Source organism: Xenopus laevis, chromosome 4S (assembly GCF_017654675.1).
Source record: "Xenopus laevis strain J_2021 chromosome 4S, Xenopus_laevis_v10.1, whole genome shotgun sequence".
NCBI lineage: Eukaryota > Metazoa > Chordata > Amphibia > Anura > Pipidae > Xenopus > Xenopus laevis.
The window spans coordinates 111,052,360-111,072,039 of record NC_054378.1 but is presented as its reverse complement, the minus strand read 5'-3'; the positions used below and the strand labels follow the sequence as shown (position 1 = coordinate 111,072,039).

The window sequence follows — 19,680 nt, the reverse complement described above, 5'->3', positions numbered from 1 at the left end:
TGCACAACTGCCATTTCGTCTGTAATCATAAATGAGCCCTTTCAGGAGTATTAAGGTATGCCTGATGCCTTTCATTGCTATTAAAGCAAAAGTAACACCAAAAAATAAAAGTGCTCTAAAGTAATTGAAATACAATGTACTGTGTTGCCCTTCAGAAATTCTATGATATTTCATATAAACAAGCTGCTGTGTAGCCATGGGGGCAGCCATTCAACTTGGAAAAAAGGAGAAAAAGGGCACAGGGTACATAGTAGATAACAGAAAAGTTCTTATTGTATTCTTATTTGTTATCTGTTATATAAACCTGTGCCTTTTCTCCTTTTTCAGCTTTCAATGGCTACACAGCAGCCTGTGCCTATAAACTAAAGTTATCTTTATGAAGCAAACACAACATTTTTACTGGCGTAGGGCAAAATTACATTATATTTGAATTACTTTAAAACACTATATTTTTTTGGTGTTAATGTTACTTTAAGAAAAATGTAATTTTTTTGGCCTTACAAAATGTTATGACTAATGACAAATCCGTTCATGTGAATGACACGCAGCTCAGAGGTGACTGTTCAGTTACTGTTAAAGTCTATTCTCATCAAGTTTTTCATTTATAGGAATAAACACAAACAGGCAGAGTATTTGACAAAAATAATGTCATTATAATTTATAAAGCATTTATAGAACTATAGAACTGCTGCACTATAGAAATGCTTGTGTACACTGACCATTTAAAACTTCAGTTCACTGTTTGCTTGAATGCAGTTTGTTGGAGCGCCAGGCCTTTATAGTGCTAAAAAAAACATTTGTTGGAAAGAAGACTGAGCACAAATTGGCAGTCTCCATGTGCTAAATTGTTTCATTAGGAGGATTATGTAACCCAATGTCCAGCTTTCTGTGCCGGTGCCAGAATTAGCCATTGATGCCCCTTTGCCGCTCTCTTTGTCTCTTTGGTAGGATTTGCAGACAGCTGCAGCCTGGAAGGAGGAGACATCTTTCCAATGAGTCTGTGCATTGCTAAACCATGATAGGTTTACCCAACTGGAAACATCTGTGGTTGGAAATCCTGGAAAGTGCAGTGTGTGGGGCTGGCATGTGATCCGTGCAGTTGTGCGCCCACTTCCCTGGCCGTGCACTCAGCTGAGCCCTCTTCCTCTTCTCCGAGCCACAGATAGGAAATCCCAGTTAAGCTCTGTCTGGGCTACACTTGGAGAGACACCGATAACTTAATAACAGAGTCATTTAGTCAAATACCCATTCAGCGCCGGAGTGATATTGGCATGGAATGAATTAAAATTCCAGTGTACAATTAAATAAATAAATATTACATTTCTCAGATTAATATATGATTTGTATACATTAAGCTGTGGTTGCACTCTGTGTGGCCTTTAGGATGAACATGAAAGACTGATTTTATTATGCGTAAGGCAATATCTTATTATGTCAGGTTTGCCTTACACCATACCTCCCAATATCTCTGAAATAGAAAAAGGGACAAAAAGCTTTGCCCCGCGTAGCGCGTTAAACTTTTTGACCACACCCATTTTTATTGCCATGCTCATTTTACAAGATTTGGGAGGTTATGAAAGTTTTAACACATTTCTGTGTTTTTTATGTGTTATTACAGTTGTGCCAATGAAGGTGAATTGCCCTTTAGGGTAAGGTCACACTGGGCGATTTGGGGAGATTTAGTCGCCTGGCGACTAATCGCCTTGTCTTTGCGGTGACCAATCTCCAGTGGCGTAACTAGATATTACTGGGCCCCAAAGCAAATAATTTTTCAGGGCCCCAAAATGTTTAGAGGTTGACTTGTTTCTCCAATATTTATTGAAATTGTATATGAATTAGGGCCTCATGGGGCCCCTATACCTCCTGGGCCCCCCTGCAGCCGCAGGGTCTGCTTCCTCTATAGTTACCCCCTTGCCAATCTCCCCAAATGCCTTACCTCTGTCTTGTGCCGGCTAAAACGAGAAGTCGCCTGCGGCATGGCACACGTGTCACTTCGTATTCAGAAGTCGCCTGAAAGTTCGGGCGACTACGGAATACGAAGCGACGTATTATTAACACTAATGCCTGGTTGCTAGGGAAAAATGAAACCTTAGCAACCTGGTAAAATTTGAAACTGTAAAGTTGCTAAATATAAAACATTAAATATTTCAAAAACCATAACAGACAAAAAACTGTTGCAAATAGTCTTAGAATATGAACAACATCATACCTCCAAACATTTTGGACCACACCCCTAATTACCATGTTCATTTTACAAAATTTGGCAGGTTATTAAAATTTGAAAATATTTCTCCTTATCTGAACAGTTTTTTTGTGTCTCAAAATTGTTACAAAGTATCTTATTTGCACCTGTTAGCTGTTCTGGGCTCTCTGCCCAATTAAGTGAATAACTTTGTTTCTTTTTCTGCGCAAAGAAAAACGGGACTTTCCAGTACAAATGAGGGACTGCAGGTTGAGCTGTCAAAAGAGGGACTGTCCCTCCGAAAAAGGGACAGTTGGGAGGTATGCAACATGCTAAAAGTCAGTTTATTAGCAACTTCAACTGGAGCTGTCTGTTTTGCTGTTAATAGAACTGTGCTACTGTTGCTTTTAATTTCCAGGAAAATCCATGTTTTGGACTCTCTCTTTCAGCGTTTCTTGCACCAGAATACTTGTGTCTGTTATCACCCTGTGAGCTACACTTGATGAACAGGAGTGCTTAAAATGAAGTAGTACTTAAATAAACACACCAGTTAGACATGTCGGGTATGGTGTGTGCCGGCTCAGACTGCTTTTAGCACAATTCATGTCATGCAAATTCCCAGTGGCAACGTATCGCTGGACACTTAACAAATATGATAAATGGAACTTGCCATATGACAGATAGCTGCTCTCATTTGTGTTTATAAATGCAAATATACAGAGGAGGAATGTTCTCTGCCTGGAATAAACTATGCCTTTGTAGTTGTGTCTATTTAAAAGGCAGGATTCTGTGCACAGGGGATAGTAAAGTTCATAAACCTGCCATACAAATTTACACATACAACAGCAACCTTTTAATTGAACTTATTGCTCTTATGTCCTCTTCATCTTCTTTGGCTTTGTTAGGACTATACAGAACCCACTGCTGTTGGCCCTCGGTGCTCACGGTTTCTAGACAACGTTCCATAAAGTTTATAAGGAGCATTTACTTACTAGATGAGATGTGTTTTGGAAGTCAAGTTGCAATGACAATTACCTTATATATTATATATATATACATAATATATAATATATATATATATTGCCTTATATCAAAGGTTTTTTCATCTTTAAATAAACCTTTAGTATGACAGTGGTATTCTGAGACAATTTGCAGTTAGTTTACATTTTTTTTTTTTATATATAATTTGTGTTTTTTTCTACAGTGGCTCTCCAGTTTGCCATTTCAGCAATCTGGTTGCTAGGGTTCAACTTTCACCAGCAACCATGCATTCATTTAAAAAGGAGACTAGAATATGAATAGGTGAGGGCCTGAATAGAAAATGAGTAATCAAAATAGCAATAACAATCTTTTTTCCAAGATGGGGTTAGTGACTCTCATTTGAAAGCTGGGAAGAGTCAGAAGAAAAAGACAAATAATTAAAAAAAAATCTATTAAAAAAATGAAGAGCAATTGAAAAGTTGCTCAGAATTAGCCATCCTGTATCATAAAGGTAAACCACCTCTTTAAAACTCCACTAGCATGTGATTCTTTTGGCCCAAATATTATGTGCTTAATGAAGCAGCCGGCAATGGGACCCATGGAACTACTGACACTTTTAGGGTGCACTTGCAGAGCCTACTGAACAGACATTATGGTACTTGACGCAACTATACTAACGTGCAAGAAGCATGTTTGGGTGCAAGGAGCTTTATTGAACTGTGTTAACAGTAACATTTGTGTGTATTTTAGCACAATTGCAGCTGCAGTTCTATAAGGAGGCATAGCATTCTGTTAAAGCTGAAGGAGCAAGCTGAGAATCTAAGTCTAGTCAACAGGGGGCTGATTCATTAAGGGGCGAATCTTCGCCAGCGCAGCTTTGCACCCCTCGCACCACTTCGCTAGCGTTACTTCAGCTGTGCGAGCATTTTATAGCAAAGATGCGCTAGCATTCATTTGTGCCTACTGAAAATTTGTGTGATCTTGCGCTTAGGTCTACTTGCATACTTGGAAATGTAAAGTTGTATGGAGGTCTTTATTATAAATGTTGCTGCAAATGCTTGAAGTTACCACTTCTTATTACACATGTCCAGGGAACCTTAATAAAGACAAGAGAGTTAATATAATGCCCTACACAGGAGCCCACTGTAAAATTAATGTTCCATATGTTATAAAATGTGTGTAGAAAAAGTTAAGACTTTTGCAGTCAATCCCGCTTAAAAAAAGGAAAAGTCACCAGCGTTTTTGGAACTTTAATGCATTTTCAGCACACAAGATATGATCTAAGTGACGTAAGATTGAGGAAGATCTAGCTTCTTTTTAATACTTTGCCTGGTCTGAGGTGGCGGAGTCAACTCTGACGAAAGAGGTAATTTTCAGTAAAATCCGCACTTTAGTAAATTTGCGTAGTAGCACCTGTTCACTGGAGTGAAAATACTCCTTGCCATAGGGTCCAAAACTGCGCTATCAAAGGTCTGGTTCGGTAGCGAATTGGCAATTGTCCCTGGCAGTGGCAACCCCTTGCTCTTTAGTAAATCTGCCCCCAGGGGTGTAACTACAGAGGAAGCAAACCCTGCGGCTGCATGGGGGCCCAGATGGTATAAGAGGGCCTCACGAGAACCTAATTAATGAGCAATTTCAATATATATTGGTAAAATAGGACATCCTCTGGATTTTGGGGGACCTAAAATGTATTCGCTGTGGGGACCAGTAACATCTAGTTACGTCACTGCTAGTCACACAAAGTTACTTTGGGCTTTAGCAACACTTTAAGAGAAAACAGAATATAAACCCATCATATAGACTGACTGTATTCTCTTCTGGATACGTTACCATCTATTGGGACCCTTTGCTAAGCAACCTGAGTACCATCTTGTTGTAAGTGTTGATGTGCATAATGCTTCTTTATTCCTCTGGGTTGAATAACTGTCGTGCCTGTAGCATGTCCATACTTGCATGGAGCAGGGAAATCACACAGCAACCCATGGAAGAAGGTCAAGAATGACCATTTTATATTCATTATATTTCTTTTATTGCCACATGAATTGATGAGTTTGGGGACAGAATCTTGCCAAATCTACACTGTTTTTTGTGTGAAATAGCCTACAGGCTTAATGGGAGCTTCTTTGTGAATTCAACACTTTTTGAGTTTAGTTTGTTAATTGTTTTTCAGACACAGAAAACAAGAAATACTATTGCATGGAATACTTTCTGTACAATGGATGTGTATTCAGGGACCAGAGCAAACCAGCTAAAGTCTTATTCCACCAATCAGAAACCTGATTGCAAGAGCTTACAATCAGCACATGAAACAGCAAGTGTGGGTGAAGCATAGAGTACTGACAATCCAAAAAGTGGCCATATATGTTACAATTACAATCTTTCCTGCAACCATTTGTCACACGAATAATCTATTCGTTTTCACTACAAACGACGAGCTGAATAATCAGATAAATAGTAAACAATAGAATAGAAATAAACAATATAATTCTACCTTTATCTGGTGATTGAGCAGTTTCCCCTTGCTGAATTTAGGACACCTTCAAATTTTCTGTCTTGGCCAATCGATTTCCCACCATACATACACCGAATATCAAACCACTTTGTTGCGTATGATGATGTCTGTGCGTGTGTGTGGCATTCTTTACAAGGTAGCCATGGAAATGATTCATTGAGGACATTTCCGTTATCATTACAATTCTTTATTCACTGTTTATAAAACTGCCATATTCCACAGTTGTTTCATCATTCACATGAGCCTGATTACAACTGAAGGTCCAACCCTATCACATTAGCACTCACACACAGCCAGTTTTATGAAGAGCCATGTAACCTGTCTGTACATTTTTGGGATATGGAAATGTTAAAACCCAGAGGAGAAACACACAGACTTAGGGAGAACATAAATGAGGCCAAGATTCCCTAACATCATACATAACTGTCGCTTTTTTCCACTTATAAGGTGTCCTCTAAAAGCATACACGGTGTCTTCCAAGAACTGTCCGATTGATTCATTACCCAGAATTATATATACAAGGCAATGTCCCTTCATCCATGCACACTAACCTACTGGATTGCTCTGCTGTGTGGATATGATCTTCCATCTCCTTCCACCGCCGTATGTTCCCAGACTGGAGCATGGAATGCTGCCGACTTTAGAAACATGCAAAAGAGAATTCATACTTCCCTCAGATTCAGCGAGAGTGTTTGTTTGAAGAGATTAGGCTTTACCCCATTATTGTAGGTTGTGCAACATAGTTCTAGTGGCAGACTGCAGACAGTGCTAACCAACTAACCAAGCTTCATTGCATTTTGACAGTTATGGGAGGAATATTTTTGTAAGCTTGGTGAAAGTTCTGGAAGGGAGCAGAATGAAGAGCAGGACTAGTAACCAGCTGAAAGTTGCCCTGTGGAATTAGACCTGGAAGACATATGAGTCTGTTCTGCAGAATAGACCAAAAGCATTTGTAGTGTTGAGGTCTGTAATCAGTGGTCATCTAGCCAAACACTGGGGAACAAAAAGATACCATGAAAATGAGGCAGTGTGGCAGTTATATAATCAATCATGAATTTAGCCATCAGTATGCCTTGTGCAGCTTTTCTTACCAAGTAAATGTAATGTAGTCCCTTGTCTGAGAGATGCTCGCTCCACTTATTTTGGGGAAGTATTCTTTCAATTCTCCTGAACTGAGGCACAGGGGCTTATACCATTATAGTCTTGGAAAAATATTATGCCAACTCATAACAGCACTCATGGCTGCTTCCACACATAGGAATATACTCAAGTATGAAGATAAATATGGCTTTCTGCTCTAAACATTTATATAGCAAATAACGTGGCCCCTGGTGTAAAAAAAACACAAGTGACTATGACCCTTCCATAACCGTATACCGCAGATATACTGAAAAAGGTACCTTCTAATATCCATATATTGAAAAGTAGGGGTACATTATTTTATTTAATACTCAAGTGATTATGATACAAGTGATGTGACTAAGCATCATTTGTAGGCCTTACAATACAGGTATGTGATCAGTTATCCGGAAACCTGTTATCCAGAAAGTTCCGAATTACGGAAAGGCCGTCTTCCATAGACTCCATTTTATCAAAATAATCCAGATTTTTTAAAAAAAATCTCCTTCTTCTCTGTAATAATAAAACAGTAGCTTGTACTTAATCCAAATTAAGATATAGTTAATCCTGATTGGAAGCAGAAGTAGCCTATTGTGTTTATTTAATGTCTACATGATTTTCTAGTAGACTTAAGCTATGAAGATCCAAATTAAAGAAAGATTATTATCTGGAAAATCCCAGGTCCCAAGCATTCTGGATAATAGGTCCCATACCTGTATAGGAATTCCTGAGGAGGCAATAGATATGTGGTCTGACAGTGATTTAGATAATAAGCAGGAAGTTTGCAACAAACAAAAACATTTCAGAAGCTGATGTTCCTTCTCTATAATCACACACCCCAGACACTGCAAAGCTAGGGGACTTGGGAATCCTAAAAAAAATAACATAAGTACAATGGAATTTTCTAAATTAAGTCAGAATTTTTCCCAGGGCTGAGAGAAGGGGGCTGGTCAGAGGAGGCACTGGGGAGACAGAGAGCATCCTGCTTGTAGACATGCCAAACATGAAAGTGGGGAGTCTTTCTTAGGAGACTTTCTCGTTCAGGTTTGGTGGATTTGTTAGAAGTTGTTTCTGGGAACACCAAGTTACAAATAAGCTAAACATGCAATCACAGCTCTTAAGCTCCATCTATCAATTCTTCCATGCATTCTGCCATAATGTAGTAGTTTGTCTGTCCGGCTGAATTTTGCATTCTTATTTCTAGTGACTGATAATTGAATACGATACTCAGTAGCAAAATTGTTCTTTCTGCATAGCGTAGGGTTCCATTCCTTCTCCTTCCAGGGAATCCCTTGTTTTAGTAAGCTTTGCATAATGCTCTGAAGTATATGTGCTAATACTTACAGGCTTTGCCAAGGGAAAGGACCAAAATATACCATAGAAGCATTTCACAACCTTGTCAGTTTCCATCTCTGAACCCTTGTCATTTGTCTTCATGGTTACTGCAGTGTCACTTTCCTTTACTAAAGAGAGAAGTGTGCATGCGACATGCCAAAAGTATTCATGTTCCGTGCAAAGGAATGTTTTGAAATCGCTTTGTTCTTTATGCATTATTTATGCACTTTATGTGTGTCCCCCAGATATGCAGCTCAGAGGGGGTGCATGGTCTGGCTGGCATAGGCCCAGAATTGTGTTGTAGTTATCTTAGAATCACCAGACAGAAATAGTTAGCGCATAATTATTTAACTGTACTATCCGACGCCTGTCAAATGCAACCTAGCACTCAAGAGGTTATAATTGTTATCAGTTGCCTTTAAGCTGGGAATAATTAGTGCTATTTTAAATTGCAATTCAGTATCCCAAAGAATAGTGTTGCATTCCATGACTCCGGAATATACCAATGGAGTGACCTTTACCAGAATCCAACATGACTACAGTAGTGAGCAGTTTACTTTAATATGCATATATACTTTTTTCTGTGTTTTTTGCAGTAATAATCATGTTCTCAAAAATAATTGGGCTTTGATTATGTATAGTATACTATATATATAGTGAATAAAGTACCCGCTCTTGTAAAATATAACGATATTATATGTTACCGAGGAGTTTCATGACCATATAAAAACACGAGGCCAAAGGCCGAGTGCTTTATACAGGTCATGGAACTCAGAGGTAACTTCTAATATCCTCATATTTTGCAACTGGGGGTACTTTATTTATTATAATACACAAATTTCAGCGAGTCATGTGACAGAAATTATATCAGAACTCACTGTTTATAACTGATGACATCAGAACTCACTGTTTATAAGGATATAATTTACAAGATATTCATAGCTTTTGTGTATTATATAAATATATCAGGCATACACAAAAATCCAGGATATAGTTCAAGATTTTGAACGATTTTAATCTTGGTGAACGTTGAATGTGTCATTTTTTATATGATGCATTTTTTTTATGTTGTTCACCTTTGAATAGTCAAGTAAGGTTTTGGATTCAATTTGTTAGCAAAATTGTAAAAATAGTGTCAATACAATTACACCAGAGGGAAAATTCTCCACTCATTATTCACAATAAATATGCTCACAGGAACATTTATATTAGAGAGTGAAAGAAAGTGTTTGTCTTTCAAAAATCATGCTCATACATATAAATTGAGAGCCGTGAAATTTCCTTCTGGTGAACTGTGACAATCTCTGTTTCCATCGCCATATGTTTGTAGAAAGGCTCTGCAAACACATAATGGAGCCTTTTTATTTGAATATTTATTCATATCACTGGGAGCTGCCATATTGTTAATATTCAGTGCAACCAGATACATGTAAACCACGGTTTTTCCAGACGAGAAGTGCTTTTTAGCTGGCTGGGGTCATATGTTTCTCTTTACCCTTTAATTGCCTGCAGACACAATATTTCTGCAAAACAATGCAGATTCCTTTGTTCAAATACACATAGTTTGTAGCAAAGTGTGTATTATTATGAATGACCCTGAAAGGCATAAACATGGTTTTTCTATAATATTGTACATTGTGTATCTTTTTATGACCCTGACAGTTATCATAACTTCACCATAATGTTGCTAAAGTTAACTTCTTAGCAGGGACACTTTTAAGGCAAGGCATTTTGTTAACACCCTTTGCATCAGAAAGTACAAACGCCCATATATATTTCCCTATGGGACCAGACTGTAAATTATATCCTTATAAACGGCGCGTTCTGACGTCAGAATGTGCAGTTTATAACAGGGGCCCCAGGCCACCAATTTGATGCAGCGCGTTCGAATTTGACGCTAGGCGCGTCTGAATTTGACGCCGCGCGCAAATTGGACGCCAGCGACCACAACTTGACGCCTGCGGCCTCGTGCTTTTATATGGTCATATAACTCCTCGGTGACTTATTATATCTTTATAAATTACAGTAGGGGGTACATTATCCACTATATATATATATATATATATATATATATATATATATGGGGTTAAAAAGTATTTAATTAAAAAGTTAATTATTTAAAAAGTATTTAATACCTAGAGTTACCTAAAGTATGGTTAAAATGGTTTAATTAACAGGGTTGTTTCTATAATGGTGTTTGTTTTTTTTTTGTTTTTGCAATTGTTGTTCATATTTGGAATTTAATCTAGTTGCTGGAGTTTAATTACCCCAGCTACCAGGGACCAGTTTTGAAATCAGAATGAATATTTCTATTCATAGACTGTAGTAAAGGGTCTTAAAAGAAATAAATAGCAATAAAACTGAAGATCTGTCAGTCTGTGTTTTTTGGTTCTCTCACTTCCTATCCTGGAAAAACCCAGAATTGGTACAGAACACAAACTGAAACCATGCTTAGAATAGGTCAATTTATATTATAAAATAATGTAAAGGTGAACTTTTCTTTTCTTATTTTGCATGCATTTTAAGAATCAGGGCTCTATCATAAAGGCTTCTCACTTGTGTTCTCTCTTCCTTTTGCAGCTGCAGGAGGAGCAGTTGGACTGTGGGGCGGCTCATCTCCAACACCCGTTGTCCATCAAACACCCTCTATCCGCCACACCTCTCTTTCAAGGCCTGGGATTGACTTCTGTGGCCGTGGCCAGTGTCAGTGGTTACACAGTGGCATTCCTGGGGACTGTGAGTGGCCATCTCATGAAGGTGAGTTAATTATGGCTGCAGAACTTGAAAGGGCTCCCTGTGATTTGTAGTTGCTCATGTCAAAAACAAATTCAAAATGGAAATGATTGTAAGGTCATTTGTACTTTTTGTGGAAATGCAGCATTGATAACAACTTAAAATTTTTTTTAAAGGAAAACTATACTCCCAAACAAGGTATATTGCATAAAATAGTTCATATGTTGCCTTCACGTTACAGTTAGAGCTGCATTATTTCTGGTCAGGTGCTCTCTGAGGCAGCACAGAGAATATCATAAAAAATGGACTTGAGAAAGTGTTGGACTGGCCCAATGGGACACCAGGAAAACTCCCGGTGGGCCCACATGACAGTGGACCCCATGCTGCTAAACATTTGGCCTATTCCATGACCATTCCCTATTTCTATGTGAACAAAGAGGCTAAATAGATGGAATAATCGATTATAATATGTAAAGAAAAGAGACTAGGAGAATAGAGGTTGAGTGAGGAGAGGAAGAATAATAATACTGAGAGTGGGCCCCTGGTCTCAGGTTTTTGGGTGGGCCCCTGGTGTCCCAGACCGACACAGGCTCAAGGGAAAAGATGTAAAAGGGCAATATTTACTTAAATATATATTCCAGTTTGGTAAGATTCTTTAATACTGTATGTCACTTAATATGATATAAACTATATGTTGCTTAAGTATTTATTTTGGGGGTAAAGTTTACCTTTAATGGAAACTTTACCATAAGATATAATTTCCTTGTGTGTAGTGACTTTGTAGTGACTTCTAAGTGGCCACAGTGGTTATGGAGAGGGGAAGGACATTTTGGAGAGGGCACACATACTGGATAAATGGCTGAGGGTCACAGCTAGGGCTGCCACCTGGCCGGTGTTTTACGGGCCAGGAAAAATTATGCTTGATGCCAATGTTATTAATATTAATCAGAACACACACAGGAAGTGGGTGAAGGTCACACACTGTCACTTCCTGTCGTCGTTATCTCCCACATACATTGTCAGGAAACACTGGCTGACCAGATTTCTAGAACATGTGAAAGTGATTGAGTGAGATTGCATGATGCACTCCATTTGGGATTTTGGCCATTTCATTTTAAAATCAGCCATTTCACCCTTTATTGTCCCTGTTTTTTTTTTCCTGTGGAAATATTGAATATTTATTTTCCTTTTTTGTTTATCCCATGCCTTGATGAAGGTATTACTGACTTCCATTGCATTTATGCCTTGCCTACACAGCCGTTATTTAGGGCTGGGACACCCCAGGCAGTTTTTTGGTGGAACCACAGCAGTCACAATGCACTTCCCACACTCACATGGCTGCCTGGTCTCGTGCTTAAGGGATATTTTTACCCCCATGGCACCTTCTTCATAGTAGGGACAATTTCTTAGGTTTTTGTATAGCCTGTAGGCCATAAATCTATTCTAGTACAGGTAGTCCTCCATAGTAAGTATAATTCTGCAGGATTATCTCACTCCCTGTGTGGTATTCAGGTACCTGAAAACGTTCTCTTTCTTGTTGATTAATATATGCTGTATTATTATTACCCTCAACTGAATTGATGCAGGGCCAGAAATGTGAGCATGTGAGGCGACGCATTAGTATGATCCTATGAAACGAGTATTGTTCCAAAGTCTATGTAAGTCTGTGCACACTGGGGTTACCAACTCATATCACACACAGTCCATCTGGCACTGAATTACACACTGTATTGATTCTAAATACACAGACAAGACACCCACTGTAAAGACCCCAGTGTGCTGGCATCCTCTCCATAGTGCTTTGCCAAGTGTTTTATTCTCCCCTCTGCGACTCAGTTTATTTCTCTTCTCCCTCCTCTGCCATTAGCAGCCCACGGGCCCTTCTTCTTTTCAAATCTTGATGATTCTATTGAGGGTGATATATTATGTGATGTCAGGGTTACATTACAGGAAAAAAATGACTTTTTATCTTGGTATTCTTTTGTGGTCAGTAGTTGGGAAAATTGCCCAGGAATTTAGCTTTTTCCGCTTTTTGTATAGCCTGTTTATATCTCTCATTGCACCCTTCATGGACATTTTCCCACCCAATGTGTATGTATAGCCGTCCAACCAGTGCCTTACAGCTGTTGTAATTAATTAGTTCACAGCATACGTTGGCCACATGTAGATAAAATGCCTGTACCCAGAACCTTGCCAAGCAAATACCCTAGGTTTTGTTTTAATACAGAAGTATAGAATGTAGCCAGGCATTGCCTTAAATTTTATGTTTTATTAACTATTACTGGAGACATTTCTTACAAAGGTATTAAATACATGATTAGCAATTGGAAAATATGTGTCAGCCTCTCTGGTTTTTCCATTAGTCCCAATATCCTCTGTGGAAGTCGTATCTTAAAAAAGTATATAAGTTGTATCTTGAAAAAATATAGATAGATAGATAGATAGATAGATAGACAGACAGACAGACAGACAGACAGACAGATAGATAGATTATTATTAAGCAGACCTTAAGGTGGCCATACACGGGCCGATAAAAGCTGCCGACAGACCGAGTCGGCAGCTTATTGGCCCGTGTATGGGGGCCCCCGACGGGCTTCTTTCGGCCAGATCTCGATCGGACCGCCCGTTTGTGAACGCTAGGATCCGATCGTTGGGCCCTAGGGCCCACGATCGGATCAGCCCGATATTGCCCACCTCAAGGTGGGCATATCGGAGGGAGATCCACTCGTTTGGCGACATCGACAAACGAGCGGATCTATCCATGTATGGCCACCTTTACAAAAGGGGGAAATTCATCAAACAGTTAACAGACAATTTAGCCAAAAGATTGCCAAAAAAAACCCACAAAGTTGAATTACATAACTACAAAGCTTTAGACAGAGTGTATAGATGGTAACTGGATACATGTAATAGTATATGTAACTCTTTCCTATGGATTACAATGATTACCCAGTTATTTGTAATGGCAATTCTCATGGCCCTCACTTAATACATCTGCCTGTTGACAAACTGTCCACTGGCCACTCTGGTAAATTAGTGATATGGCTGCCTTTCTGTTTATTTGGGCTAACAATCCATCACTGGTCATCAGCGGGATCATCAGGCCAACATACCATGTAGAAAAGCATACTCAATGTATATTTTCTGTGGTCTTATGACATTCTTAAACGAGTTTGTCCAAAATATGACCATTCCATCCCAACAACATAGAAGGGCTTGCAGTTAAACAACATCTGGCAGGCCACTGTTTCCCTATGTCTGGCATAAATATGAAATACAAGCAATGTAATTTGTAATAGCATACAGTTGTTAAGATCTTTTGCAAGAGCAGGGAGCACTCTGTGCCCGTATTGTGACCTCGCTGACAGTCATATGGTGTGCTAGCTGTGCATGGGAACTGGAAAAAGTTCTGTAAATAGCCGTTACTTTGTAAAGTTTTGCCTGATTGTAATTTATCAGGAAGAGTTAGAGGATGCTGTGTCTTATCTGCACCATCAGTTCCCCCCCCCCTTCCACCTCACACATCACTTATGCAATTCAGAGAATCAGTTGTTATCTGGAACAGCCTTATAACCTCATTTTTATAGCTTGTAATTGAGCTCTGTGTTCCCAGGGAGAGGTAGTGATAAAGCATTAAGAGACAGCATGAAGGTTTCTGTGATGAGATCCCCCAGGGGAGTCAGCCTATTAGTCACCAGAGATCTGAAATATGGCGTATTCCATCTCACACGTTTCTCCCTGCTCCCCTCACACCTAGCCAGAAAGCTAATTGAGGTGATCTGCTCCCCCTTACCCGACTGTTTTATTTTAAAAGGGTCTTGTAAAATTTCTAGATCCCATGTGTGTATGAAGGCAATGTGTTTTAGACTCCAGGGCTATGAGCCGAAGATAATAAACGGATAGAGAATTTGGGGTGGGGGAAGCAGTGGGTTGGGATTTTTTTTTGGGGGGGGGAAGAGAGTCTTGGAATTTCCTCCAGCATATTGTTTCATTGTCCCAGAGTAAGGGAGAGCGTAACAGTCGGGTGCGCCTTTCCGCAGGTTAACCCTTCTGAAACCATAAACTGCTGTACTGCTGCTGCACCAATCCATTTCGGCATCCATAGAACACTGTAGTTCCAGTCCCTTTCAGCATCCATAGATCCCTGTAGTACCAGTTCCTCTCAGAAGGATGGGAATCAGGTGCCTGTAGGAAGTAATAGGTTGAGCTCCTGTGCATTCAGGGATGAAAATTTGTTTCAGCTATTGGGAGATGATAGTTTGCAGGGATACTTTACACTGTTTGGTTGCTTATGGGAACTTATCTTGCAATAATATGATAGAAAGGACAACGTATTGACTGAGTTAGTGTTTTTCTTTTTTTGTGGATTTTAAATTACTTTATATTTTATTGTTCTCAAATTTGGAAAATGCTTTCTGATTGCTAGGCTTACTGAATCTAGAAAAAAACACAGTGTTGGACTGGCCCACCGGGATACCAGGAAAACTCCCGGTGGGCCCAGGTGTCAGTGGGCCCTCATGCTGTTAAACTTTTGGCCTATTTCATGGACATTCCCTATTTCTATGAGAACAAAGTGGCTAAATAGGTGGAATAAGTGATTATAGTATAAAGAAAACAGACTAGGAGAATAGAGGTTGATTGAGGAGATGAAGAATAATAATAGTACTGTGAGTGGGCCCCTGGTCTAAGGTTTTATGGTGGGCCCCTGGTCTAAGGTTTTTGGGTAGGCCCCTGGTGTCCCAGTCAGACACTGAAACAACATATGAAAGGCTTAAAACCTTGGATGAAGTGGTTAATAATGGCCAGTGCTGTTCTGTTTAAGATGTTGTAGAGTGGGTCAGCATACATATATCTATACATATATATTTTCTATCAAAAAACTTAAAAATGCAGAGAAGGTATAGTCTGCATGTTTACTAAACTGTTTCTTAGTACTTGTAAATAGGAGTTAGTTTCCCTTTAATCACTCATGTCATAGATAAGTAAAGCAGCCTGCAAAGAAGATAGCAGAATATGCTTTTTACAATTTCACATGTTAAATTTCATTAACACGTGTAAATGTGTGATGTTGGAATGCAGACTGACTGACTAATGCATATTGCTGAGAATTATTATATATCATATTTTATTCTGCACCAAATTCTGCACACTCACATCTGTTTGTTTTTTCATTATGATCCTGTTTTCCCCCTGGGGAGAAACGCACCCAGTAGTCTGCAGTGTAACATGGTTGTTGTGTGTCACAGGAAGATCACACCCAGGGGACAGGGCACTACAGATAACACACATTACTTGTGAACAGCAGTCTGCCAAATTATCCCTTTCATTATAGGTTATACATGAGCTGGAGCGATGCAGCAATAGCAAGTAGTACAGATAGTACAGATAATACTTTTTTAAGAAATACTTTTTCCAGTAAATATAGAACTACAATAAATTAGTTGCACAATGTAGGTATGTAGAAACCTCTAGCATGCTCCATCAGAATGTGGGGGGCTGGGGTGCTAAGAGATGTAGTTCAGCAACAGCTAAACAGGTGCAGGTTAGCATTCCCAGAAACCCATTATCCAGAAAGCTATTAATTACGGAAAGGACATCTCCCATGGACTCCATTATAATCAAATAATCCACATTTTTTAAAATAATTTCCTTTCCTCTGTAGTAATAAAACAGTAACTAGAACTTGATCCAAACTAATAATATAATCAAATAATCATTTTTTTTTAAATGGCTTTCTTTTTCTCTGTAGTAATCAGGGCCGGAACTAGGGGTAGGCAGAGTAGGCACGTGCCTAGGGCGCAAAGCTGGGAGGGCGCAAGGCACGTACCTCCTCTGTCGCCTACCCCGAGTCCGGTTCCCTTCTCTTGCCGACTTTTCTCGGTTTGTGCGCTTCTGCGCATGCGCAAATTCGCGCATGCGCACGCGAGCACAAATGCGCGCATGCGCACGTGAACGCAAATGCGCGCATGCACACTATACAGGCACCGCGAGTGCCGGGCCTGCCTAGGGCGCCTGCCCAGCATGGCCCGCACTGGTAGTAATAAAACAGTAACTAGAACTTGATCCAAACTAATAATATAATCAAATAATCCATTTTTTTTCAAATTATTTTCTTTTTCTCTGATCCCAACAAAGATATAATTAATCCTTATTGGAAGCAAAACCAGCCTATTGGGCTTATTTAATGTTTACATGATTTTTTAGTAAGCTTAAGACATGAAGATCCAAATTACAGAAAGACCTCTTATCCAGAAACCCCCAGGTCCCAAGCATTCTGGATAGCACATCCCATACCTGTACTTTATGTCCTACTCCAAGACACGGAATTCACAAGCAGGTGTAACCCTTATGAACCAGCTATGTTCATTTTCCTAATACATATGGCAAAAGAGCTGTTTACTTATTGGTTATGGAGAGATACTCCAGTTTTGAGAATTCACTTCCTTTTGTCTTATAATATATTAAATTATACACCACAGTGCAAATTTTAATGATGTTAAAATAAACTCGTGGCTGCCATGAGTTTTCTTCTGTTCTGATACAAACTGATGCTTCTTCCTGTAGATTACCCTGAATGCAGATATGGCAATTATCAGCAAACAATCCATTATGATTGCTAGGGGACAGCCGGTCCACAATGTTATGGAGTTTGATCCCATGGACCCCACGTACCTCTTCGTGATGACATCACATCAGGTAGGATTTTCCTCTTCCTTGTTCTTTGATCCTTTAGAGAAATGGTCCACAAGGAGAATAATTTCCTCCTCTATGGGCAACTAATCTCCTGTAAATGCTTTCCCACCTGTGATAACATCAATTGCTGGTTGTAAAACCCATGTGTCACTTCATTCTTCCAAAGCCGCTTGAAGTTTCCTCTTGAGGCATCTTCAGGCAAATTTGAAGATTGAATCGAAACATGGGTTTTACCACCAGTGATTTATTTTGTCACTGGTGAGAAGTCATTTATTTGAGATCAGTCACCCACTGAAGAGAAGATTTATCACTGGCAATTAATCTCCTGGTGTGCCATTGGCCTAAGGTTTCATGTATCATTTGTGTACAACATGAACAAGTAACCTGCATTCCATTAAATTCTAAATTACAAGTCCCTGCATCCCTTCATGGCCATTTCTTGTAGTTGTATTTCAGTAATTGCCCTGCATTTAATTCAACTCTGGTCTTTTATCTCTAAGTTAATATTTACTGGGCCCCCTTTAGGGTGGTGGCAGACAGGGAGATTAGTCTACTGCCTTCCCCCTGGCATAAATACGAATAGCCAGCAGGATGGCATATGAATCGCTTCAGATTTCTGAAGCACCCGAAGTTGCCTCACTTCGGAAATCCAAATCCATTTGTGTGCCATTCCTCCGGTGATTCGTATTCTTGCCGGCTGGAAGGCATTTGGAGAGATTAGTCACCCGCAGTAGAGAAGATTTGTAGCTGGTAGACTAATCTCCCCACCTGTCACCATACTTACTCCTTACTTCTTGTGCAGCTTTACTGATATAAAGTAATTAGAATTCCTCTTTTTGAGAATTCTGGGAGTTTTAGTCCAAACATTTACATTCTCTGAGCAGATCTATAGGCCACTTCTTTCCTGCAATAAGCAAAGGCACAGTGAGAAAATCGTTTATTACAATTATGCCATCATCTCCCACCAGATATGCATTTCCCACCAAGGATTCCCTGTCACTGTAGGCATTGTAAGGATAAATGTTTAGGACTGAATACAGTTTTTTGTTACTGGTCAGTGCTATCAACAAGGCCCCTGTTTCTCCTTCCAGATGGCACGAGTAAAAGTAGCAGAATGTGACAAGTATCAGAGTTGCACGGAGTGCCTTGCGGCAGCGGATGCTTACTGTGGGTGGTGCACCCTGGAAGGAAGGTCTGTATCCCCCATCATGCATCTGTTCTCATGCTTCCATGTCTACCCATAGAGACACTTAGCAGACAAGTAGTCAGCGCGACAATCACTTTCTTCCTTACAATCCTTAGGAAGGTGCACATTCTCCATTGGCCACTTTCCACTGGCAGTACTAGTAGAGAAGTTAAAACAAAACCAAATGTGGTTTTGCATAAAAAGCCTTTATTGGTGCAAAGGCATTACAGCAACTTTTCAGGCGCCCAGGACACAACTTCGCATTTTAATGAAATAGTGTAGTGGTAGCGAATTTGCAGCTGACGAAGTGGAGAGGAGTGTGGGGCGAAGCAGTCACTGGCGACTTTTCGCCCTTTAGTGAATTTGCCCCTAAGTCTTTATGTAGTTCTCTCCTGAGATGTCTTCCTAGGACCCCTACGTTGGACTAGAGGCCAACTGATCAGATCATCTTGATTTGGCCCAGTGTGTTGGTAGCCAAACTCCTTAAGATCCACTCGCTTGCCAATGCTACTATTTTAGTATATGGCCAGCCTAAGAGGCCAGTAATTTTAATATTATGTTCCCCATTCTTTTGTGCAGTACCTAATTGCTATGCTTATGACATGTACTATAAGCCACTCAGTTCTATAAAACTGTTATATGAATTCTGATGACTTCCTTCATTAATAAGCCAGGCTGTAACACTCATTGTGGGCATATCAGTTTCTTATAAAATGTCACTTTAATGGTAATCAACTTATAATTGTCTTGTCTGGAAAAAGCATGTTATCTACCTGGCTCATCGTCAATACAGGAATTGCACATTGTGTAATTGCGCATTGTGTATTCAAAGAGGGACAGTGTCAGTTCATTAGTGTACAGAATCAAAGCCTCTGCTTTAGAGTTGGAGAGCATCCCTGTTCATTCCATCCAATTAATTAGTAGGCAGATTAATATATT

At 39.6% G+C, this 19,680-nt stretch overlaps 1 protein-coding gene across 1 annotated transcript in view; it reads left to right on the top strand.

Annotated features, from left to right (window-relative positions):
- Positions 1-19,680, top strand: part of plxnd1.S (plexin D1 S homeolog) — a 96,296-nt gene that overhangs the window by 21,015 nt on the left and 55,601 nt on the right. The window contains exons 2-4 of the mRNA XM_018261363.2: positions 10,710-10,886; positions 17,427-17,558; positions 18,647-18,747. Of these exons, the coding sequence (XP_018116852.1) occupies positions 10,710-10,886; positions 17,427-17,558; positions 18,647-18,747 (410 nt within the window). The remainder of the gene's footprint in view (positions 1-10,709; positions 10,887-17,426; positions 17,559-18,646; positions 18,748-19,680) is intronic.